This window comes from Marmota flaviventris, chromosome 1 (genome assembly GCF_047511675.1).
Source record: "Marmota flaviventris isolate mMarFla1 chromosome 1, mMarFla1.hap1, whole genome shotgun sequence".
Taxonomy (NCBI): Eukaryota; Metazoa; Chordata; class Mammalia; order Rodentia; family Sciuridae; genus Marmota; species Marmota flaviventris.
This window is the reverse complement of record NC_092498.1, coordinates 82,413,815-82,440,464: the sequence shown is the minus strand read 5'-3', so window position 1 is coordinate 82,440,464 and position 26,650 is coordinate 82,413,815. Positions and strand designations below refer to the sequence as shown.

The window sequence follows — 26,650 nt, the reverse complement described above, 5'->3', positions numbered from 1 at the left end:
AAGATGAGTCTTTACTCTAGTTTGGGTATAATTTTTTTGTAACTTCAGACAAAATTAGTTTGTTTTATTTATTTCACATGAAGCTAAGTTTTCTATTTTCCCACTTACTTTTATTTATTTATTTATTTGTTTGTTTGTTTATTTATTTATTTTGGTGGTGGGAGTGGGGGTACTGGAGACTGAACTCAGGGGCGCTTAACCATTGAGCCATATCCCCAGACTTTTTAAATATTTTATTTGGCACCATGTCAGTCTTTCTCTTACTTTTTATTCTTAGTTCCAAATAACTCTGAGATCCTTTTAATATCAAATGTGTATGTATTTATTCTATAAAGTTGCTTTGGTTGGAAAACATTCCCAGGGAGATATTTTTGAAATGATCTGTGATACTTAGGCATTTTGAAGTGAAAGTATAGATTTATTGAATAGAGGGCTAAGTACTAAGTTCTAGGCAGTGAGCAGAGGAGAAAGTGGGTAACTGATTACAGTCTACTGGCTAGTACTATATTAATTAGTACTATATCAAACATTACACATTATGAGAAAGCAGCTGTTTTCTAGTAAATTTATTAAAAATAGAAATGTATAATTCTAAAAGAAGCTCATGTATATTGTAGAAAATTCAGAAAATAAATATAAACAAAGTAGAAAATAGATCTATAATTCCCACAGATCAGAGATAACTGTGACTGTGTATATGTTAGTTTTAGAACATACTAGACACTTCTTTGTTTATTACAAAGTGTGATCATTCAGATGTGTCGTTTTATACAGCTTTTTCCTGTCATTTAGACTTTCAAATTATCAAGTTTAATTGTATCATAACATGTTCTGAATAATATATCTGAAATTTATTATGGTATATTGCATGAGTTTTGAATCAAATTTATAGTAAATTTTTGATCCTGAAGTTGTATCAAGAACTTTGTCAGGAATTGACAGTCAAACAGTGAATGTATTGATGACAAGTTCTGTGTAATGTGTTTTGTTGTTGTCAAAAATCACTAATAATTGAATTGACCAAATTTATTAGACCAACCAGTAATGAATCTGGTTCACTTACTATGTATCAGCATTCCTCTAACTTTATAAATTTTTTCCAATCTAACTTATTCAGGAAAATGTTGCAAACAAATGTTCTGATTTTTTACTTTATAGATACCATGAGGTTTGTTATAAGAATATACCTAATTTATTGTTGTCTTAAAATGTTTAAAAATAAATTACTTAAACTTTTATGAATTTTACAAATGTATTTGTTTTTGTCTTTCTAGAATCTGTGTTTGTGGATATCCTCGACAACATTTAAGAAAATACAAGGGTGTAAGTAGCAGGATACCAGTTTCTTCAGGATTCATGGTGCAAATGTTAACAGGAATTTATTTTGCCTTGTAAGTTTATCTCATATACAAAGCAAACCTTTGATCTTTGGAAAATTTTATATTATTAATTTATTTTTACTATATTATAATCTCAATAGCATATTTTTACTATATTATTATAATATAGCATATTATACTATATTATTATTATTTCTTACTATATTATAGTCTCAATCAGCATATTTTTATGAAAGAATAAGAATCAATATCTTAATAATAGTTTTATTATTTAAAGCATATCTTTTAAAGCTCTGAAGAATTTTAAACCAACTAAAATATTTTGTCATTTTTCTTCCCTTTCTTTGCCTTTTCTTCCCTTCCCTTTCATTTCCTTTCCTTTTGAGATGAGGTCTTTCTATGTTGCACAAGCTGGCCTAGACTTTATGATCCTCTGTCTTCAGCCTCTAGAGTTTCTGGGATTACAGGCATATCCCACCACACCTGACTTAACTTTGCGTGTGTGGGTGGGGGAGTTCTCATTATGTTGCTCAGGCTGGACTTTAATTCCTGGTCTCCAGTGATTCTTCCACCTCAGCCTCTGGAGTATCTAGGATTATGAATACATCATTTTTCTTTAATTAAAGGACAGAATGAAAATGAATACCATAATATATCCATCATTCCTTTCTTCATTACTCTTTTTTTGCAATAAATTCCAAATTGGTTTTTCCCCCAATGAATGTCTTTTACTGTTTCCAGAAATTGTAACTCTTCTAAAGCATTTTAGAACCACTTTGGAAATAGTTTGCTACTAATTTACTATTAATTTCTTATATTGGTACAGTCTTACCTAATGACTTAGGTAGGGACTAGTTATTTCTTTGAACCATAATTTTTTCTTTGTAATTCTCCTATCATACATATCATACTATACTTTGGATTATATTCATTTGACACTTTAATTTTCCCCCATTGATTGTATGCTTCTTGGCTAAAGGCAGAATTATTGATCTTTGGACCAAATCTGACCTGCGGCTTGTTTTTGCAAAGTTTTACTGAAACACAGTCTTTCTCATTTGTTTACGTATCACCATGGCTGCTTTATTGCTGCACTGGCAGAGTTGATGAGTAGTTGTGAGAAGGACTATATGGCCCATAAGCCTGAAATATTTGTTTAGTCCTTTAAAAAGTTTTTGTTCCCTGTGTTGCATCATTCATATTGTCCTAGAGTTTTTTGATTCTCTGATTCATTTTGAGTAATTTCTGTTGATCTATCTTCTCATTAGCTTATTCTTTTATCAATTTGTAGACTTGAAATAACCTACTGTGAGGACACTGAAGGTGTTCTTCATCTCTGTTTCTGTTTTATTTCTAGCTTTTTCACTCAACTCTTAATAGTTCCCATCTTTGCTGAAATATCCATCTGTTTGTGCATGTTGTTAATTTTCCTGACAACTTCAATATCTAGATCATCTCTGAATTTGGGTCTACTAATGGATTTATTTATTGACAGGATTATTTTTAATCTTGCTTTTTGTATGCCTTGTAATTTTTGATTGTTTATGATGTTGTTCAGAGATAGAACAGTGGAGACTGAGGTAAATATTTATGCCTGAAATGGGCATGGTTCTTTTCTTTTAGGCTGCTGGTGGAGTTATTATGGGCAGGAGTGTGTGTGTGTGGCAGGGAGTTGGGTTTTGTTGTTGCTATGGTTACCTCCAGGGTACCACTTACTTCCCTTTCCTCTAGTTCTACCTGGTATTAGGGTGGGAGCTGGGTTGCTGGAGGGTTTTCTTCCATATTCCTGCTCCACTGTCAGCTTTCCTGAGTGCCTGTACCTCACAGAGGGTCTCTCTCTGTGTTCTTCCCCTCCTCTAGCAGTAGAGTGTTGCTGATTGTTTTTAGGTGTGCAGTAGCCTGTAGGTTTTGGTATGGGGGTGTTGGGTAGCAAACAGTGTCTTCTATTGTTCTGGTCCAGCCTCAGCTCTAAGCAGGCTTATTGCCCCTGAATTTCTCAGTGACTCTGCTCTTCTCTAGGTAAATGACCCCTAGTGATCTCACATAGAATGAGGTTTTAAAATTTCTTTTGCTTTCCTCAGAACCACAGTCTTTACCTATGCCCTAGAGTTAAAAGGTTTGCTGCTCTTTCCCCTAAAGCTTTAAAAATTTTTTTCCACACGAGAAAAGGGTCTGGCTAGGTCTTTGTGCCTTTCCCATATGAGTGGCCACTCAGGTCCTTCATCCCTGTACTACTCCAGGGCAGCTTTCACTGGTCCCCTGCCCTGTTTCCAGTGTTTCTTGTGAGCTTCTACATGAGCTCCTATGAGAGGTGTGTGGAGAAGAGCCTGAGAGGATAAAGGATTACCTTGTATGTGCTTCCCAGACATTCTACTCTCCCACTAGCCAGTGACTCATCCTTTTGGCACTTTGGCTCTAAGGAATTTATTAAGAGGTTTAGATGAATTCAATGCAAAATGCACTTATATTGGGGCCCACATTTTAGGGTTCTGGCTGTTTGGTTGCCTAGAACCTTAGCTCTTTGATGGATTCATGAAAAGTAATGATTTTGAAGACTGCCTGGATCTATCTTGTTTTTTAGGATGGAAGTAATTCTCTTTCCAGTTGTTTAGATATCATTCATGACTCTCTATTCTGTTGACAGATGACCAAGTCATTATATCTCTGTTTATCTCTATTATTTAACTGATGGTTAGGAAGGGTTTGGTACACCTTTGAAAATTATTCTTATGTATTACACACCCCAACATACACACACTTTTCCCCCTCATATTTCATACATCATGTGCACTAAAAAATAAGTACTCAGGACACTGAGTAGTGGTTGGTTCTCATTAAAAGCCACAGGAGTTACAGAATAATTTGACCATAAAGTGTTCTGAACATTATTCTAAGGTATATAATTTATTATGTTCTGGTTTGCTTTAAAAATATAAAATGCTTTGAAACTGCCTTAGCTTTTTTGATTTTGTTCTATAAATAGTCATGTTCTTTAGAGAAGAAATGTACATCTATAAAATTTTCTTTGCTATTAATAGGATTTCAGATACAATTGAAAGAAACTCAAAAGATTTGAAAATTCATTTTTAAGGAGAATAGAATGTTAAGCAATGTGCTAATGTGATCTGTTATTTTCCTCAGTAAATAGTTCTTCATTACATTTTGTTCAATAATATAAAATTAACTAAAAATAATAACACTTTATTTAATTTGCTTAATTTTGTAGATATAATGGAGAATGGGATCTAGCTCAAAAAGCATTGGATGATATTACATACAGAGCCCAGCTAGAATTATATCCAGAGCCATTGCTGGTAGGTGCCTCGCTTATTTATATATATTTTAAAATTTATGCTTTTTCAGTTTAGAATTATAAATTAAGAAGAAGTCATTCATAGTGCATTGATATGTCATTACTACTCAGTGATTCTGTTCTTGTTATATATAGGAAATTTTACACTTAAAGGGGTATGTTTACAATTTAAAAATTTCATTACATGAACTTCTTATGAGAATTTTTCCTTAGCATTTATGTTTAGGAACTTAACATAATGTTTTCCTTAAGGTACATTTGTTAATTAATGTAGACATTAGGAAGCTTGATTTAATGTTTTGAAATTTTTAACCTCATCACATACATATTGTTTTTAACTATAAATTTCCTTCTGAGCCTCTTACTCCTTATTCTAGAGGATTTATGTATTGTCTTATGGAATATTTTAGAGTGGTTTTTTAAAAATCCTATCCTGTTTTATCTCAGGGCAAAATAATACGTCTGTTAATGTCAATCTCAAACTGTATTATTCCTTCCTAGGTTGCTAATGCAATAAAGGCTTCATTGCCTCATGGTGCCATGAAATCTAGTAAGGAAGGTACACGGTGTATTCAAGTTGAAATCACACCAACTTCCTCTAGAATATCAAGAAATGCAGTAACCAGCATGTCAATAAGAGGTCATAGGTGGAAAAGACATGGTAAGAAATACATAACTCTTCCAATTAGAGCATCCATGGCTCTTTACATTCTGCTCTGCACTTATGGTGCTGGAACTTATAACTTTAGTAAATAGTGTCCTGGAAGAAGGGGCTACTGAGTCACTTTAATTCCTAATTTATCATCCAGCGGCAATAGACAAGGAAAATGGAGTCCCTTACGGTACACATATGAATGAAAATTTATTTAAAAGTTGTATTAGTTTTTAAGTTGAATTTCAATAGAACAGGAAAGTTAGAAAAATGCAGTTTCAATTATTCATGCATTTTGGTTTTCTATTCTTACTTTTAGATATTCTCTTAATAAATGCTTCTTATTTCTCAATGAACCCTTAGCAGGTAAATTTGCGTATAAAAGCAGAACAACTAACAAGGACTTTAAACATCTTGTCGGGACTTCCTGGTAAAGATGTATTGATGCAACCCTAGGCATTTCCAATTTTTTATGTTAATTTTCTTTCAAGATTGTTTGTGTTAATCTTTCTTCTTGTCTGCTTAATTTTATTATTTTAAAGTTTTACTGGAAGTTAATTTTATTCATGGTCTTAATACTTTCCCATTTTCCTCCTTTGTCTTTTATTTTTTTCCTTATTTAATTGCTTATTCTTTTTATAACTTTCCTCCTACCTAGAATTCATTGTAGTGGCAAGAATCAGTGCATGAAGAGGATTATTATTACCTTCCTCAGAAGGTGACCTTTGGATGAGAGGCAAGCAGCTACTTTTTTGCCCCAAGCAAAATGTGTATTGGGGATAAAACAAACTCCTGTCTCTGTTTTTCTACTATAAACTGAGGTGAAAATTGTAGCTCTTTTGGTATACTGTATTTAGTTCAGCTGCTCTATGGTCTCTATAGAGAAAAGGGAAAGTGAGAAGGAAGAGGTTATGTATGGTGGAGTAGAAAGCTGATGAGAACATTTGCCATTTTCTCCCTTAAACACTCTGGGGGATTGTGTGCAAAAAAGAATGATTATGAAATGATCTCATTTAACTAGTGATTATGTTTGCTCATTTTCTGTTTTTAAGTCAGTGTGACAATTTCTTAAAATCCAATAGGAAGGCATAAAAAGATGGCGATGTTTGCAATTATCAAATTATGGTACTATTTAAAACAATAAAAATTATGCTGTTGAATGAAACTATATTATAGGTAAAAGTAATTTAGTTAGATATGAGAGTCCTCCAATGGTCAAATTTTCTGTGATGGCATTAATGTATGAAAATAGGCACAGAAGCAACCAACTAGACCCTACAGGACACTATGGCCATACTTGGACCCAAAATACTGCTACAGAAAATGCAAGAATGAATTTTAATTTCTCTTTTACTTTCCCTTCTTGCTGTTTAGGTTGTCATTTGGGGAATTAGGGGGGGAAATGTATGTCCTATAGTTAAAAATGTGAAAAGTATCGAAGCTCTCTTGTGCATGTATGTGTGAGAGTGTGCGTATGTCCAAGTGTGTGTTTAACAGAAGGAGGTATTACACTGGATAAAATGGAAGCTGTTTTCCAGAAATACTTTGTAAGGAAAAAATTACCAAAATAAGAGAAAAGACTATTTAAATATATTGTCTATTAAGTTTTTACATATCCACTAGGTTCAATTTTGGCTGCCAGTTGAGGGGTTGTGCACTGTTTCAAGGCTGCAGCCTCACTAAAGTAGCCTTTCCCCCCTATACTTATTCAGACCTCTCAACTCTAACACTTGAGCAACTTCTGCTTATGATAGCAAAAAAGGTCATAGAAGAGAGTGAACTATGAAAAGCAGGTCATGTGCATGAGCAGATACAGAATATAGTTGAGCCTTATTTGCCACCTTCTGTAGTGTGAATTCTCTTCATCTGGTGGACTATATGGTATTCCTAGTCAAAGGTCCTTCTGTCTCTACAGATAGGTTGCATTCTCCTTTTATAAGGTTGTCTTAGCTTTCCTGCTATGTTAGTCTCGTTTCTGTTGCTATTACAAAATACCTGAAGCTGAGAACTTAAAAAGAAAGGAAATTTTTTTCGGCTCACAATTTTAGAGATTGAAAGTCCAAACAAAATCAGGCAGCATCATCTGTTTGGTGCACCCTCATCTGGCAAGGCCCCCCTTGGCTGGTTCACAACGTGGTCAATGAGAGGAAAAAGAAGTAGCTGCACACAGAAGAGGCCAACCATTGTGAGTGGTCTTACTTTATAGCAACCCACTCTATCAGGGTCCTATATCAATTAATTCCAAGGGTAGCATCCTCAGTAACCCAGATACCTGCCACTAGGTCTTACCTCTGAATGGTTCTGCCTTTCTCACAGTATCACACTGGGACTAAGCTTACAGCACATGGACCTTTGGGAAACACACTTAAGCCATGACACTTTCCTAAAGCAGTATTTCTCATGAAGTTACCATGTTTTGCTGAATTAAAGGCTTTTTTTTTTTTTTTTTTTTTTTTAATTTTCAATCCTCATGGTCTTTCTTCCTCTAAGGGTGTATTATTATTCTGAGCTCTCTGGCCAGCATGGAATTCCTGTGGGGAAGATAAATATCTTTTATATATCTCTTAAATATATAGATAGTTCTCAGATTATAAATCTTTAAATTTGGTTTTATTTATACATAAAATTATATTTGTAAGTAAATTATATATATATGTGTGTGTGTGTGTATATATATATATATATATATATATATATATATATATATATAAAACAACAAAATGTAATTAATACATTTCTTTAGAAATAGTGTTAAAAGACTTCCAGATTCCAGGATAACCCACAAGGGCCTTTTTATGCCACAATGTTTCTGAAGAATACAGTACTGTAAAATGTAAATTCAATTTGTGACCATTTGAAAACACATTTAGGATTCTTTTATTTATGGAGCCATAAATATGTTTCCCATTCCACCCATATCTCTCTGCTTGCCCCTCTTTCCTTTGTATCTGGGTAGAAGAGGGAAAAAGTGAGGCTCTGCCACTGAAGAAGCCAAGCAGGACTTTCTTTTTTCACTTGTTTCCTTTCCATTTCCTTTTATCATTATACACAATTAAACTAGACATCAGAAATTATTATACAGCAACAAATACATTAATTGTAACAATAAGCCACATTTATTCTTTTCTATTTTTAGTAACAGAAAACAAATTTTAATTATCTTTACAGCCAAAAATTACATTCTGGTGTTTTAAAAGTTATTTTTAATTACTATATCTTAAAAGATTTTTTAACTATTCTAGAATGTATTTCAGGATTCTCTGAAGCTCCACGCATCCATCCACTGTTTATGTTTTAGTGCAAAGTATCCTAATGAAAGGTAAAAAATTACTTTAGTCTTAACATTTTCACACATTTCAGACTATACATCCCTTGCTGCTGTTTTATTGTTGTTGTTAAATAATAACCCAAAGTTTCAGAATTGTATTCTGACCCATTCTATTATTTGCTTGACCCTGTATTTTATTTTATCATTAATAGACTTCATTTTTTTTTTAAGAGCAGTTGTAGGTTCACAGCAAAACTGAGTAGGAAGTACAGAGCATCCTCATCTCTACTCTGGCCCCCGACCCATGTAGCCTTCTCCACTACCAACATCCCACACTAGAGTGTATTCATAAGGTCCTATAATTCAAATTTTGATCAGACAGTGCATCCTTATTTTAATGGAATTTTTTTTTAAGTTTGGTTTCAATAGAGGTATTATTTTGGAGAATTATTTGACATTTAATAGCATGTTCACCTGATTATCACCACTTTTCACTTGATTATTTTAACATTGTACTGACATGGCTTAACTTAACATTTTGTGTGTTTCAAATTTTTTAAACATTGTATTTAATTCTTTGAAAAATTATATTGATTTTTATAAATCCATGTCAATGCATATGTTTGGAAACTAAAATTAGAATGTGTTATTGCTTTTGACTTTTAAAGAATATAACTTCATAAATAATAGCTTTATTTGCATAGTGGTAGTTTTCATTCAGTCTAGATGGTAGATAATTCAAGGCAAAGGTTTATTTTTCAAACCTAGATTTTTCAAGCCATCTACAAATTGTGGGCTATCTAGAAGTCATTATTGGAAAGTAAAATACAATTACAGGAAGATTAAAAATAGAGTAAACTTCAAAAAGTATTAAATAAAGGAAGAGAAAAATGAATAGATGATGATCACAATAACAAGAATCAAAATGAAAATTCCATTAAGAAAAATAAGCTAAAATTTAGTGAAGTAATATGTTAATTTTTTGTAATTTTTTAAAAAGTTAATCAAAAGGGGCAATTTTGCTTAAATATTTCCTTTAAAAATAAACACAATAGCTAAAATGGAAACAAAGTATTTCTTTATAATTAAGCTTTATTTTATAGTTTTTCTTAAATATTGTTTCTAAAGCTATCTTCATCATCTACCCCTGTAGCTGTAAGAGCCCCTTTTCTTGAACCTGAGTGGGTCTCTAGCATTGATTCTAGTATACAATATATTTTTATTTATTTCCATTGCTGCCCCTCCTCCAGAGCAAATTTCCTTGCTATTTTTTGTTTGCTTCCCCTGAGTCCCCCCACCATATGACTCATTATTCTACTTTTTAAAAAATTATCTATACTTGTTGTTGTTCCAACATAAGCATTTTTTCTTTCTTTTAAAATAGTTATTGAAATACCACTTATTCATTCTATTAACGTCCCCTGGTTTATTTATGGTTGCAAATAGTGAGTGCTCCTAATTTTTGCCAACTAATATTTTTAAAAAGGCTTAACCAGTAAAACCCCCATCTTTTTTACTACCTACCATTCTTTCCACTTGTGTATTTGTGAGATGATGAGAGAAGTAAGTGGAAAGTATTTAGTATACTTTAAAGCACCACATAAAGGCAATTGTTAATTAAGAACTATAATGAGTTTTATTACCTACACAGTAATTGTATCTGTGGTTTTTGTTGAATACTTTGCTGTTCAAATAGTTCTGTGATAGATTAGCTCTTTAATAAATTGGATACTTTGAGATAAACTTGTATAGTTTAAGAGTACTATAAAGCACAGAAGTATACATATGTTATGAAATCATAAAAATCATCTTAATGATTTTTGTAGTCCTGAAATATAGAATTCTATTATTTAACACTTAAGTCACTATTGCAGTCAGAATTTTAAAAATGTTATTTTAATACCTATTATCCTCACCTAATCTCAAGTTAATGTCAAAATAGAATTAGATTGAACTTGTGTTTCTCATTTATGTATAGTTATACCTTTGCAAACAGGTAGGTTGCAATAATAAAAATAATACTTACAAACTAGATACTTTGAATTTTGTCCTACTTTTGGTCCTCAGATATGTTAAGTAGTTTATTTTAATAACATTGTATTTAAATTATTTTGACTTGAAAAATCTAAGAGTATAAAATTTTAAGTAGTGAAAAAGAATTGAGGGCTGGGGTTGTGGCTCAGTTGGCAGAGTGCTTGCCTAGCACATGTGAGGCACTGGGTTTGATCCTAGGCACCACATATAAATAAAATAATTTGTGTCCATCTACTAGAAAATGTATTTAATGTAAATTGAAAATAAGATCGATCCCTCACCCCTCTTTCTTTGGTACTGGGGATTGAAAACAGGGGCATTTACCCATTGAGCCACATCTCTACCCTGTTTTTAGTTTGAGACAGAGTCTTGCTAACTTGCTTAGGCTCTCCCTAAATTGCTGAGGCTAGCCTTGAACTTGTGATTCTCCTGTGCCACTGGGATTAAGGTGTGTGCCACCATACCTGGCAAGAACTCTTATCTCTTTTAAATCTTCTAATTATTAATATAAAATAAATATCCTGAGAATTTTAGAATATATAATCATATGAAATGTTTAAATGAAAACTCAAACTAAATACAGTTTACATATATTGAATCCAAACAAAGTGCAGTTTCATCTTGTTACAACAATTTTATTACATTTTTGGTTTGTAAAACTGTTTCTATTTAATGAATGCCATAGCATTTAAATAAAGTTAAATTATTGTAACTAAGAGATTTGTGATTATAAAAGAAAGAAATCTGTGTTATTATTTTCTCAGTGGTTTAGTACTAATTTGTTATATGAGGGGGAAATAAGCAATAAAAAAAAGTACAATTCATGTTTGAAAATAATTTATTTAAATTTGGTTAGTGATATAGAAAATGTTAATGAATTTTTAATATAATAACATTTTTGAGGCATGAAACTAATTTATAACTATTAAACAAGTGTGAAAAATTATAAACATATTTCAGTAAAATATTTTAAAATAAATATTTATAAATATTCAAAATATTAAGATCATCTTTCTAGATACTGCAGAAAACAGACTGTCATAAATCCTCAGATGGAATATTTATTTTGCGAATCATGACTTTATGAGAAAAGTCTTAAATTGAGGAGAAATAAAATTCCTTAGAGTTAACAAAAGCATTGGAAAACAAAGAAATGGTAATGATTTTAAAAGTTTTAAAATTATTTTAAATTAATTAAATTGGTTTTAAAATTAAAAGTCACAAAACCTACTTTTGCTCCAAAGTGCATACTTTTAAGAAGTGGCTATTGGAATCACTTCTTTAGCTTCAATTAGAAGTTTATAATATACATGCTTTATTTTAGAAATTATTTATACTTAAGGAAAATTAGAAAATAAAACAATTTATGGCAGTTTTATAAAAAAGACAGTTTTTTGAGAAGCTCTATTTCTTCATTCTCAGATGCTATTTGAGGAACAAATTTTCCTTTCCCAATATAGATGATAAAACATTTGGGCCAAAAATTTCCTTCTGACTGAACTGGCATTTTTGATAGAAAACTTTATATTCATGGAGAGCAAAGAAAAATATTAGGAAATGTTAGATGATTCAACAAAAAAGGACATAGTAGCTAAAGAGCTAAAATGTTATGTTGTTGGTACATTTGACACATGTGAACATTAGGCTTAAGAGAGAAAAGACTGTAGAGAATTCTGTGTTATCCAATTTTTTAAGAGAACAAAAAATCTTATTCTATTTCCAGATATAATAAAGTTAAAAAAAAATCCGCACAGCAGCAAGACAGCTCAGAATTATTGGTCTTATGAGTCAAAAGCACTGGTTTGTAAATTACTGTGTTCTACGTTTTTACTAAGGAGGCCTTATATAATTCTTGCTATAGTTAAGGAAATTATTGTTTATTAATGAATATTGTGCCCCTTCACTTTTTTATGAGCATTTGCTGCACATTGCATACCAAGGAAGAAATTAGGCTTTATAGATAGCTTTGTAATAGGTATTGCTTATCTGTTATTGGTCTCTCAAGTCAAAAGGATTTTTAATAATCATAAAGCATTCACCTGGGCCAGCAGTGTTTGTATGCTGCAATTCTCAAAGTGTGTGTGTGTGTGTGTGTGTGAATGTGTGTTTTAACTTGAGACTTAATAAAGATGACAAAAGAAGTAATTGAGGGTGTTTGAATTCACCTCAATAAGGAGAATTCTATCATTTTCTATGTGCACAACAAAAGTGAAATATTTGACTGTTTTTTACTTGAGAAAACTGGAAATAGCTCCAATGAGTCTAAATAAATTATTCTGGTCCAGACTTTCTCTGTGTGCCCTAGGCTGATCTTTTCTTACCTAAAGAGCAGGATTTCTGTATCTAAGTCTTTGTTTCCATCCTTGCTCAGAGGGCAGCCCTTTAACTTCTTGATACTTACTCTTTCTGTGGCAGTTTACATTTTCTCTAATCTGCTTTGCAAATTACTGGCTGAGGTTGAACATTGCTACAATGTATCTCTTCTAACTTTGGGTATATTTTATGCTCAATATTTTGTGTTACACAGTATTATTTCTATTCATAAAAAATGCAAGTAGTTTATATTTGTGCTTGTCAATGATTGCCCATTTCACTCAGAATGAAATCCAGCCTTTATATTATGACATTTATGACCTACTACTCTGACCTTGTTTAAGACTACTTCACCCTGGTCCACTAGACTCTTTTCTTCTATCCCTTTAACATACTAAATCATTTCTCTCTTAAGTGCTTGATCTAGTTATTTGGGATATTTGAGCTAAAATTTGGATTATGAAATTGTGTCAGATTGCACTTTCCTGCAGATCATTATGTAGCCAGCATTACATCATTCAAATCTCAGCTTAAATATCCCTTTACAGAGAGTTTTTCCCAGACCACCCATCTAAAGTCTTTCTTCCTCACCATCCTGGTTATTTTCTTCATTGCACTTTCTGTCTCAATTCTCTTGTTTACTTAGTTCTTATATTGCAGCAAGGGCAAAGTCTTTGTCTGTCTTATTGGCTATTGTATCCACAGTACCTAAAACAATGTCTGACACAATCTAGATGTTCAATAAATTGTAGTTGAATGCATGGCTGTGTGAATGCATGATAAAAAATTTTATGACAGGGTAAAAGTAACTTGTTCCTTCTTATTGAAATATAGTGTAATAAAATGATAGTAAACTGGGTAAGGAGTTATTCATTTATTCCAGTGCTTAGAGTTTTTTTCCATATGTGTATGAATTTTTCATAATTGCACCCTATTTAAATATTTTTAATATTTTTCTTTTGTCCAGTTAATATTGTCAAGCATTTCCTCAAGTTTTCTTAGTGAATTTAGTTATTTTCACGACTAAATAATATCACATTGAGTTGATATTCTGTCAGTTACTTATCCATGTCCCTAATATATTAAATAATTTGTTTCTATTTTTTACATCTACAAATAACACTGCAAGGAACAGTGTTATAGATTTAAATGTAGATATTTTTCTTCCATTGGATGGAATAAATTGTAATTATAAAATGACCGGGTTGAAGAGTATGAATTTGTTCAGGCATCTTATGCCATTTAAAATGTCTATGTAATAAGTTGTAAAGGTATGTGTATGACTTTCTTTTGGAGTTTATTCTGAAATACTTTTCATAATTATGTCAAAAGTTGTATTATACAAACATTATAAGTATAATAAAAGCTTTGGCTTATTTTATTATTTTCATAAGTAAGTTTGTAAGTGACTCATATCGTAGTCAGTCTCTTTAGACTCACAAAGATGTGTAAATTCTATAAATATGCAAAGTGTTTCTTTATTAATATTGTCATCTTTAATAAAACAGGGTAGCCATACAATAAATTATAATAGCAAAAACTGGGGTTGTTTCACAAGTGACATATGGAATAGATACTTGGGATTATAAAATTCAATATTTAAGAGGAATCATAAATTTTTATGATCAATTTTAATGATATTTGCAATTTTTGTTTCTGTTTGTTTGCAATGCCAGTGATTAAGTCCCAGGTCTTGTGCATGGTAGGCAAAAACTCTACATTATGCTACATCCCCTTTTTAAACTTTAATTTTGATATTTACTTATTTATTTCAGTACTGGAGATTGAGTCCAGGGGTGTTGTAACACTAACACTACATCTCCAGTCATTTTTACTTTGTTTTTAAGACACAGTCTCCCTAAATTGCTTAGGCTGACCTCAAACTTGAGATCTTCTGCCTCAGCCTCCAAATCACTGGGATTACGTGTGTGCCACTCTGCCCATCTGCTGCACTTTTTTTTTTTTCAAAGTGAAGAAGAAATCATTTAGGGAGAAATTTTTTAGTGCTTTTGAGAACCAATTTAGAAATGTCTATTAAAAGTATTCTTTTCCAAATACAGAGAGAATTTACACTCATAGAGTTTACATAAATAAAAGTTCTCTAAGAAATTTCTCTTTAGATCTTTTTTGAACTTTTCAAATTATTGGAAATCAAATCTAAGTATTAACATTTTATAGATATGAATTAACCCTGACTCCTTTTGTATAGATTTTTTAAGTTCTGGGAAAACCAAATTCTATTTTTTAGTATTTATCTTCTCCTAAAACATCATTTATATAATTTTTTAAATGATTAATTACTCTTATTAGTTATGTATGTTATGTTTTGGAAAGCATTAAAAACAACTATACACTTTTTAAAAGATCTTTTTGATGTTACTATGCATTTTACTAGAATTTATATTTAGAAATAGCTGCTTCACTTTTCCAAAACAAAGAGCCTTTGCTGTTTTTTTGCCATCTAAAAATTCTCATTAGCATAATCTGTATATTACTTGACTGGATAAAAGGGAAAAAAATGCATTCCTAGGTTACACTTTTTGGGTCTTCTGCATGTTTTTCCACCTTGATTTACTCCAATAGTAATTTCACCTCATAACAGGAGATTCTTTCAATTCATCAAACATTCATTGAATGCCTAGTATATAGAAGCTTCTTTTCCAAATATTAGGTATGCAGTGGTGACCAGAAGAAAAGAATCTATCTAGTAAACAAGAACAATAAGTAATTATACATTAGAAAGTAATAAATACTAAGAAGCAAAATAGGTAAAGAGGGCATTTCAAATATAATATTGAAACTTTTGTGGAGTTGACCAGGGAAGCTTCACTGAAAAGTGTTCTGGGAAAAGACCTGAGGAATTAAGGAGCCACTTGGGGGATAGCACTCTCCTCCTGGAGGACAGCCAAGAGACCAGTAAGAAAGTGGAGGCTGATGGGGGATCGGGTCACAGAGTTGGATACAGGAAGAAATCACCAGATTAGTTAACGAGCAAGATCAAGTAACAAATGTTTGTTTGTGTTACATAAGTACCTTTCTTAGTGTGTAATTTTCCTGAGAATTATGTTTCTGTTATTTCTTGTTCTGTATAGAATTACATGCTTTTCTTTTTATGACTTTAATAAGCAGTTTTAGAAAATCTCCCATTATCACCATTTTTTACTGTTAGCATACATCAGTTAGTCAAAGATTTGTTCTTGTAGGAAAACATATGATCTCGTTTTTCTCTATGCCATTTAATTTCATGTTTCTAAAAAAATTATAATTATTTATAAGTATATAATTTATAACTATATAAGTATAATTTCTCCTCAGACTGAAGATCTTTACCACTATCCTGATAAATGTGATTAATAATTCAATTGCCTAGTGCTGCTTTATATAATATTTTTTCATTTTCTAGTTTTTCTTGCAAATTTTCACCATTGAAGCATATTTACATTATTAACTTTCATTCATATATATATATATATATATATATATATATATATATATATATCCATATCCCATAACTAAAAAACAAAACAAACAAAAAACCTAACTTTGGGAGTTACGACTTTCTTTCAGTATTTATTTGGTCTAGCCCTGTGTTCAGCCAAAGTAAAATAATTTGCTGTCTATGAAATGACCAGGAATCTAAGCAAATAACTTAAACATAATTGGGAGATGTCAGAGGATATTTAACTCAAATTGACTCTAATGAATTGAGGAGTTAGAATTTCTAGTATATTAAAATGGACATTTGAAGTCAAAATATTTCACAATTTAGCTTCCCCACTGAATAGTTGTGTAGCTTTATGTGAACTTCAGTTTCCTTTTCTGTAAATGGGAATCAAGCGGCCTACCTCAGAGGCTCACCAACATATTGTTTTGAGAATATCATGAATATCATTGAATAATCTATATGAATACTCAATAAAAAACCTATTTAGTGCCATTTAGTGTTCTCTATTGTATAAGGCTGCCTGTGTGTGTCTTTTAATTTTGTTACATTTTAATATTTGTAAGCTTTTTTTTTTTTGTCCGTATAATTTCCAACCATTTATGATTTTCTTTTGGGACTGAAGGTCCCTTTAATGGTCTTTTCTGAAATGGATTCTACAAAGTAAATGGACAAGTCTTGGCTGTTGCCCAACAGCACCATGGTGACTTTCCTCTCAGCTCCAGTGACCTCTGGTATTTACCTCAGTAAGACTTTGAAGACAGCTGTTAGCAATGGGAAATGGGTTTGGTTAGATTTTTTAGTCTCATTAAACCTTTAGTACAGGGCATCCAGGAGCAGCTGGCCACTACTGCTTCACCCAGTCTTTAGCCTATCTAGGAACTTGAAATTTCATTTACGGATTCTTTGGTCGAAAGTGTGTGAGGCCACTTAAGTTAAGGGGAACTACTCAAAGCAGCACATTGGCTCACAGGCTCAGGGCCGGTCTGGGGGTCGGGCACACTTCCAGGAGTGCGTACTGCTGTGGGGCAGAGTGTGCAGGACCCCCACATCAACTTCTAAGTTTTCCCAATTTGAAAGAATCAGAACAGAGCAGTGCTTCCCAAACTTTTCTTCATATTAGTCACCTGGTAGCTTTTAAGACCCCTAATATCAGGTCCTCACACTAATGGTGAATCAGAATGTCTAGGGGTAGGAGGAGGTAGGCATCCATAGTTTTTACAGATGCCCCAGTGATACCACTATGCAGCAAACTTAGGCAATGAAACTGTGTGGCTCTAGTCTAAGTTCTTTACTTCCTGATACTGTTTCTCAGCCTTTTGCACCATTAGTGAAAAATATTTGAAAATAGAAGGTAATGTTCCTCAGGCAGATTTGTGTCTACAATTTTAATGAGTATATATTGTTTCATGTAGTCTTGTGTTGTTTTGAACTGGACTATTCTAGATCTCTTTATGTTATTTTCCCCTCCATTTGCTAGATAGTTACTTAACAGCTTTGAATAGAACTGTGACTTTGTGATTTAAGACACAGAATAAAATCACATCTACAGATATTAACTAGTTAGGGGTTTTGTTCCTTTGTTTCTATTATAATGGCTATTTTCAGAAGAAAGAACTGACAGCCAATTGTTTTGTTCAAATCAATTTTTATTTTTCTCCAGGATAGTAGTGAAGTGTAACAAGCTGGCCTGAATTTATGGAATCAGTATGAGTCTGATGAAACTGACTGCTTAATTCTCTCACAGCCAAATTCATGTTTATGGTGGGTGTGTGAGACAAAAACTATATCTGTGGCATTGCTAACCATGGTATCATAAATGAAAAATCACTTTCCCAAATGGCTTATTAAATCAGTCTCAGTATAGTCTAATAAAAAATAGAATTTTAAGGGTACAGAATAGAATTTCGAAGTGGCTTCATTCCTGATGTTAAGAGCTAGGGTTTTGCTTGTACATTCTTGAGCATTTGCCTAAGGCTTGACATAAGTTCATGTGGTCACAGTATTATCTTAAAACAATAGAAATTCTGTTTTGATTTACAAACAATTTGTTTCATATTCCATGTAAAATATTTGTGTGAAAAATGCAGAACATGAACTGATGCTCTGTGAATTTTTTTGTCATTGTAAAATTAAAGAAAATGACCCTGTTGTCTCCGGTGCTGTCAGAGTATTGTAAACTATGAAAATTTCTATGGTGTAAATATTTGGCTTAATTCATAACATTCAGTTGTCCAGTTTTTGTTTTGGGTCTTTTGTTTTTCTTGTTTTGCATTTTTATTTTGTTTTGTTTTCAGCCATTATTTTGTCTTATCATCTTCAATTCTAGAGCAACCTGACAACAATAATGATACTACTGAATTGGGCATCCTTGTCATTCCTGAGATTAGTGTCACAAATGTGTCCGGAGAGAGAACCGGAAATGGGGAAAAAGGCAGAACACTAGGAGAGATTGATGCTCAGCATATGCAGGGTGTGCAGGAAACAGCCACAGATCCTAGAACTGAGAGCAAAGGCTTGCCAGAGATCAGGAGACAAAAATCTGTAAGAAAAATGATGGAGGATGGAATAAACTCACCTGGCAGAGTGCAGTTTTAGCAGAGCACTTTATAGCTGCACTCCAAGGTATCTCAAGGCAAAGGGACACTGATGCATGTTAAACAACAGCTGCACAGTCACAAAATTTTTGCATGTCATCTAATAATCAAATTGCATGACCTATGCATCACACTCTTTCAATGACTCTTAATGCTCTTTGGAATGGTAATACCTATGTTGTCTCTTGAGTAAAATGTTATGAAAGCTGAGACAGAAAATTGCTTCCAAAGTAATTTTCTGGTTGCGTTTTGGTATCTAAAATTAGTTATCCATTTTTGTATTTTTGTCATATTTGATATGAAGGACAATGTACATAGAATATTAAGAAGTTTTGAGCTTGTGATATTTATAGTCATTTTTTTAATTTGATAAAACAATCTGGAATGGAGAATTCAGCCTTCTAAAAAAGCACTTTAAAACATTCTAATACTATTTTTTTTTTAATGTTTCTTGATGTAAGAGCTTTGCTTTTATACTGTTTTGCTACTGGGGAGAATTTACCCCTACTTTTAATGTGTGGTAAATTTTCTAATTGTTTCTGATCTTTTGCATGCATAATAGGAGAACTCTCTCTAAAAACATAGTGGGTTATTGTTATGGCATGCTTTTTGTTTAATACATTCTAAATAGCTGTCATTTAATTCCAATAAACTATTTTTTGTCATTTTTATAGAATAGCTGTTTTGATTTATCCTTTGATTTTTTTTTCTATAATCTGTTGCTTTGTGAAATTATGATGAAGTTTAATTGATTTCAGTATGATCAATTGATTTGGTATTAATCTTTTTAAAAGAATTGCTTGAGATACTTAATGTTAATTAATCTTTGTCATTTCTTTGTTTAGGAAATACAGAATTAACAGGTCAAGAAGAACTGATGGAGATATCTGAAGTTGACGAGGGATTTTATTCCAGGGCTGCGTCTAGTACCAGCCAGTCGGGTTTATCAAACAGTAGTCAAAATTGTAGTAACAAGACAAGTGTAGGAAAGAACCAGAGACGGTCAGGAGGAAGCAAAACTGGAGGAAAAGAAAAAGAAACTCCAGGGGAATCTTGCAAAGATCACTTTGCTCGAAAACAAACTCAGAGAGCCCAAAGTGAGAATCTTGAGCTTCTCTCTTTGAAGAGACTAACTTTAACCACCAGCCAGTCCCTGCCTAAGCCTAGTAGCCATAGTTTGGCTAAGACTGCTGCGACTGTTTTTAGTAAATCCTTTGAACAAGTCAGTGGGGTCACAGTTCCGCATAACCCACCCTCTGTCGTGGGTCTCGGGACTGGGACAGATGCCAATAGGTTTTCTGCTTGTAGTCTCCAAGATGAAAGGCTCGCTTACATTTCAGAAAGGACTGACCTTCCGCTGAAGTATCAAGCAGGTCCACAGAGACCTCCTAGTATTAGCATTACTCTGTCCACAGATTAATCTGTAATGTTTTTCTCCTATAACCAGTGCACCTAAAATACGACCTTGCTTCTTTATGAAAATGCCCAGGTCTATTCCTGATGGGAGCCCCATGTCTTAAATTCTGAAGGCTCCCCTGACTATATGAAGGAGACAATGTCTAGGTTGCAGTAAGTTGAAATACAATTTTGTTATTTCTTGATATTTGGTCTCTCCCCGCACCCCACCTCGCTGCCCATTCCTGTTTTCTTTTGATTCTGTTTTGTTTTAATCTTATTTGTTACTGTTGCCCTGAGATTGTCAGTGTAACAGTAAGTTTTGGCAGGTTGTCTGATCAAGTTGGTTACATCTCATGTGAGGTTGTGAGTTGGTTTTTAATGCCTCCTATTTTCGTAACTGTGTTTGCCCTTCAGAGTCAAAGGGGGTCTCATGTAAGGGAACTGTGTCATAAAGAATGGGGCAGAGGAGCAAGTCCACGATTTGCACAGCTGGTCTTTCAGCAAGCCACGCTGACAAGCAGGCATGTGAGAAAACAAAAGGGATGAGTATGAAAAGTGCCTGATAAGAAATATTTGTCGCCAGATCATCTTGAAGATTAGAACAGTTTGTTCAAAGCACTGGAAAATGCCTGACAACTCAGTACTTTGAGATGATTATGTGATTCCAGAGATGGGTAGGGGCATTTCTCTTGGTATGTTTGGAACATTTTTATGTCAAAACTCAGATTGCTGGTAGAAAATGTTGTTTGAAGTGTTTGATCTGAACTTGGCAGGTGAAAAAATCTCTTGTCAATTTGAAGGTGTGATAGGCCATAAAGCTGATTGACCCTGCTTCTGGACTTTGGACATCCTAGTTAGTGTGGATCCCTTTAACTTACAGCACACATCACTGAAGACATCCTGGAAATCACTGTAAATCTTGCAACACAATTCTCAAGAAACCAGCATCGACGCTGTGATATTGAATTGCAAATGAAGGAAATTAGATACATTTTTTCATCTGTAAAATGACATGAAAAAAATAAAGATAGTGAAATATGAACAAAGGACATTTACATGTAAGCTAATTTTGGTTTTCTTATGGTTGTATTCTTAAATTTAAAATATGAAGAGTGAAATGTGTTTCTTGTTTGTGAACAGGCCTGTTTTCAATGTTCTTGTTATGATATAGAAACAAGAGTCAATTCAGTTGCCCCCAATCAAAAGACAAAAATAAGAACGGCAACAAAGGTAGAAGCTGAACAATTTTTTAGGTAGCAATTGGGAACTAGGTGACCTCTAGATGGACATAAAAAATTTTTGTTGTTTTCTAGTGGTGGTCAGTTCAGCTCTGGTTGAGGTCCCCTGTAAAGCAAGAACTAATTTAGAGTGAGAGAAAGGAAGAAGGGCTGCAGATTAAAGGAGGTGACTGGGGAAGAGGGCCTGGGAAGCTGTCCACCTCTTGAGCTGCTTTACTTGTTGTATGCAGTGGTGTCCTTCCTCATGGTCCCTAGCTCTGGTCTCTTCTCACAAAGAGAGCATGCTAATGCTTTCCTCTTCTTCCTGCTTCTGTACAACTCAAACACATGAAAAACTCGATGTGTTGAAATGTGCTAAAGCATTTACACTCCAAATACAGCTTGACTATAACTTCTTTGCCTATCAGTTTAAACCTAATTCTTCAAAAGGCATGAATTAGTTTTTAACCATTATCCTTGAGTACAGTGTAGTTTAACACAACTGTATTTGATATTTTTACTTCCAGCAATAAAATGGAATAATATTGATTGTCATGAAGTATAGTCAAAAACTGTAGGGAAACCAGACAGTGAAAGTTGACTGTATTAATTTTAATAGTAATTCTGTGTACAATGTAAAATATTTGTAAAATGTCACTGTAAACTTACTATTGTCTTTTTGTAACTCCTTAACAAAAAAATTTCCCCTAGGCATAGTTACTAACAGTATTGAAAACATTAAGAACTAATTTTAAAGACTGACCTTTTAAGCAATTTGAGGTGCTTAGAAAACAGAATAAGTTTGCAGAAACATTATCTGTCACAAATGCAAGATCAAATCTTGAAGTTGTAGTACTGTAAAGAAACCTCATTTGGGTTTTATTCTTGGCTTTTGCTACTCAAGTGGTTCAAAGACTAGTAAGTAGGATTGGTGTCACCTGGCATCTTGTTAAAAATGCAGAATTTCAGGTCCAGACCTAGTGAATCAAATCATCATTTTAACAGGATCCCCAAGTGACTTTATGCACATTAGTATTTGAAAAGAGAGTATCAGAGTTCAAACAAATTAGTTGTCGAATATGTTGGATTTTCAGTGGCCTCACAACCGTAGACAAAACATACTAGATAGTAGATCATTATAATTGTCATTGTTTTTGACAACTAATTAACTTTTTAATAACATTGATGCATGACTTCTTAAGTCTTCTAATTCTAAATTCCTAATGATTCTCATTAATTTTTGTGATACAAATGTAACTTTTAGTATTTTTATTAACCACAAATGAAATCAGCTATAGATGCTTCCAAGTTCAAGTACAAAAGGGTATCCTTTTAAACAATGCACAACAAATTTGCATGTGTATATACTTTTAAAATTTTTTTTTCTGAAAGCTTACTCATTGAATGAGTGATTCTGAATTTTTGCTCCAAGTGATTTGTACCAACTGATTTTCTGCAGTGTGGAATCATGTTAATAAATTTTTTTTTGGTAATACCTTTGATACTATTTCCAAATAAGGATATACCCTGAAAGTTTTTCTAATAATTATGAAAATTGAATAATATTAACTGTGGCAACAATTGTTATTATGCTTACTACTCTTTTTCTACTCACCTTTCAAATTTGAAAGGTGGTAGCTTTGGTAGGTTACTTTCCTATAAAGATGCTAACAGACCTCTTGTGTATCCAGAATAATAACCAAAAGGATTCCACACAGAACTGGGGTCTCACACTCAGTTCCAAGGATCTAAGCAAAACATGCAGCTCCACTGCACATTTTAAAACTCCAGAGATTCTTGACATCACTCAGTCTCTCACTCTTGAAACCCAGCTGGTGCAGTGGTCTGGCTACACTGGACCGAGCACAAGCCTCTTGGAATCCAAGCAGGAGAGAAAAAAAGTACACTTTTCAAGGGAATATCCCAGAGTACCCAGGGCAGGTGTCTTTCTTTTTCTTCCTGAAGCCACAGGAAAGCACCCTGGAGTCTTTTGTATATCACTGTGGAACTCTTTAAGACAAGTTTTGCAGACTTGTAGAGTGGAAATTCTTAGTCCTTCAATGATGACTAAAGTTTGTTTTGAAAAAGCAATGTATTTCATTGCTCTTTTCAATTGTGAAGCAGCTGTTCAGCAAATATTGCTCATTTTTTTAAAAAGTTGACTTAAGGGGAAATGTATATTTTAAACCAAAATAGATCAACATAATCCCAGTTTTAAGGGATTTTTGCCTATTTTGGAAAAATAAAACAAAAAAAGTTTAAACTGTTAAGTTATGGAGGAAAAAAAGGCACTCACCTAATTTTAAACAAGTACTTAAAATAAGGCAGTTTAATATTTGAGTCTATAGGCACAATAAATCTATATTAAAGGAAAGCACATCAAGGAAATATATACAGTGAATAATGTAATTAGAGGATATATTTTTAAAAACCCATTTAGAAAGACAAATGATTGGATGGATACTTAAATTAAACATTGTAGATAAAAATTAATGTATAATAATGTTTTCCCAATCTTTGAATGAAAACTTAAAACTCTGTAGTCCTTTAATTAGCATGAAAGTGTACTTTTAGATTTGTTTCTAGTGGAATTGTACTTAATACTTTGATTCATTCAGACTTACATTTAATATTGTTAACTTCTTCATCAGAGAGTATAAATATGTTGTCTTCTGTACTTTATAACTTGTGCATGTCTGAAGAGACTGGCAGTGAACACTTTTGTTGATGTTTTCGTGTTTTGATAGTAGAATTCTAGAGTACCTGTGTCTGAATATGAAGCTTTTACTGGAAAACACAAGATCCTATTTCACAGATTGTTGCTTTTGTCATCAGGACCTGAGAGTATATTTTTCATCTTTACTTCAAATCATGTAGTGATACTGATCTCTTCCTAGCAAGCATAACTGTTTCTAATTGTATTCCTGGAGTTTACATTCCTAAAGAACAAACATGATTCTGGATATTTTTATGTGCTCTATACCTTTTTAAGGCTATGGAAATAAACTGGAGTTTAGTTTTTTTTTTTAAGTTTTGTATGTTTGTGTAAATGTTCTCCATATGTAGTACTTTATACAGCAAGTGTTGCCTCTTGTTTTATTGAAATAAAAACTGAAAAAATATTTTTCCAGATCATTTTATTCATTAAAAAATATATAAATTTTCAAACATCATGATATGGAAAAAGTAAAAGAGGAAGACTTAGGTGAGTTGAGCCATTGAGAGCTGTAGGGGTAAGCCAGAGGACAATGATATCTCATTCCTGCTTTTGTGCTTGACATGGCCTAGGGATGAGAAGTGCAGGAAGTCCATTAGTATCTATCCAAAGAAGAAGTGCTTCATGGGTCATGTGGCAATGGTTGATTATTTGTTATACCAGAAGCACAAGCAAGTTTAGGTTATTCTTTTTTGTAATTTGAATATGAGTTTACCTTTTGAATACAGAGATTATGTAGGGAATTATGCTAGGTACTTTAGACACTGATTGAGTTGGGTTGATGCCAGCTTTAGTGTATTATTTTAGGGTAAAATTTTAGAATTTCATTCTTTGGCTTTAGGAAATCTCAAAGGCATTACATGAAGTATGTACTTCACAACAAAAGCCTCTTAGAAACTTGCAAAAAATTCTGGTGTATAATTAACTGTGTATTTGGATAATTCCATTTCATATAAGGAACTAAGTACTTTAGGAAAGATTTCCTGAGCTGCTTTTAGGGGAGGACTTGTAGAGAACCAGAGCCAGAATCCAATTTCATGGGCAGTGTGGTAGCCTATGATATATGACTAAATAGTTGACTCACCTAATAGAATCTGACTTGTTAACATCAACATACTTATAATTACGAAGAAAGATTACAATTTTAGTTATTTGATAATTTCCCTTGCATTATTAATGTGGCAGTAGTAACAGCTAATATTTGTAACTAAGATGATTACCTCATTTCTTACTCAAAACAATCATTTTATGAGTGGAAGCCCCATTTCACAAAAGAGGAAACTGAAGCTCTCAAAAGGGTAGGTGGGGTGGCTGAGATTATAGCTCAGGGGTAGAGCACTTGCTTAGCATGTGTGAGGCACTGCATTTGATCCTTAGCACCACATAAAAATAAATAAAATGAAGGTATTTTGTCCATCTACAACTAAAAAGATGTAAATATTAAAAAAGAATGGGTAGGTGACTTGCCCAAGGACATCTCATTGATGAATGGTAAAGCCAGACTTCGAACATAGGTCTTAGAACTCTCACTTTTATATCACTTTGTAAAAGAAAATGCTAAGTAAGTGCTACCTAGTGAAATTCATTCATCTAGTCTTTTTATAGGGCTAAGTTTTAAAATAAAATAAAAGTTCCTAAAATGAAATTATGATATGTTTTGTAAAACTTGAGATAATTATTTCCATGGTAAACCGAATTCTGGTGATTCTGATACTAAAGATATGGTAAAATCAAATTTAAATATGCTTTTTTTAATCTGTTAGATTGATAAAGATGAAAAAGGCTGATACTAGTATTAGTATAAGTATGGAAGAAGTCATTACTTTGAGACAGTTAGGACTGCAAATTGGTACAAACTGAATTACTGGGCAATTCAGCAGGCAGGATCTATCAGTCTTTAAAATGCATCATATACCCTCTGACCTAGCAATCCTACTCTCCTATGTTTATTCCATTTTCCATATTCTGCATAAAATTTAGCTTAATATATAAACATAAGCATGCAAGGTAGTCATTGTGCATTGCTTGTAATAGAAAAAAGAGAGAAAGAGAGAAAAGAATAACAAAACAAAAAAACCACTCACAGCAAGGCTGGGGCTGTAGCTCAGTGGCAGAGCATTTGCTTAGCACATGCGAGGCACTGGGTTTAATCTTCAGCACCACATAAAAAAATAAATAAAGGTATTGTGCCCATCTACAACATATATCCCCCACAGCAATCTAAACATTCATTAATTGAGAAATGGATAAATCATAGTGTGTGTGTGTATATGAATATGATACAGCCATTTAAAAAATGCAAATCTATATGTGATGATTTAGACAAATTATATAATATGTTCTGGAAAAAGCATGCCATG

General features: G+C 32.9%; 1 protein-coding gene across 3 annotated transcripts in view; it reads left to right on the top strand.

Annotated features, from left to right (window-relative positions):
- Hycc1 (hyccin PI4KA lipid kinase complex subunit 1) overlaps positions 1-24,696 on the top strand; it is a 72,567-nt gene extending 47,871 nt beyond the window's left edge. Inside the window, exons 8-12 of one of the 3 annotated variants that reach the window (XM_071613733.1) lie at positions 1,275-1,391; positions 4,567-4,654; positions 5,155-5,314; positions 18,692-18,987; positions 19,805-19,881. In XM_071613733.1, the coding sequence (XP_071469834.1) occupies positions 1,275-1,391; positions 4,567-4,654; positions 5,155-5,314; positions 18,692-18,960 (634 nt within the window). In that variant the 3' untranslated portion in view covers positions 18,961-18,987; positions 19,805-19,881. Of the gene's footprint in view, positions 1-1,274; positions 1,392-4,566; positions 4,655-5,154; positions 5,315-18,691 lie in introns of all 3 variants that reach the window. The other 2 variants (XM_027932702.2, XM_071613729.1) reach the window with 2 other exon arrangements.
- The last annotated feature ends 1,954 nt before the right edge of the window (positions 24,697-26,650 follow it).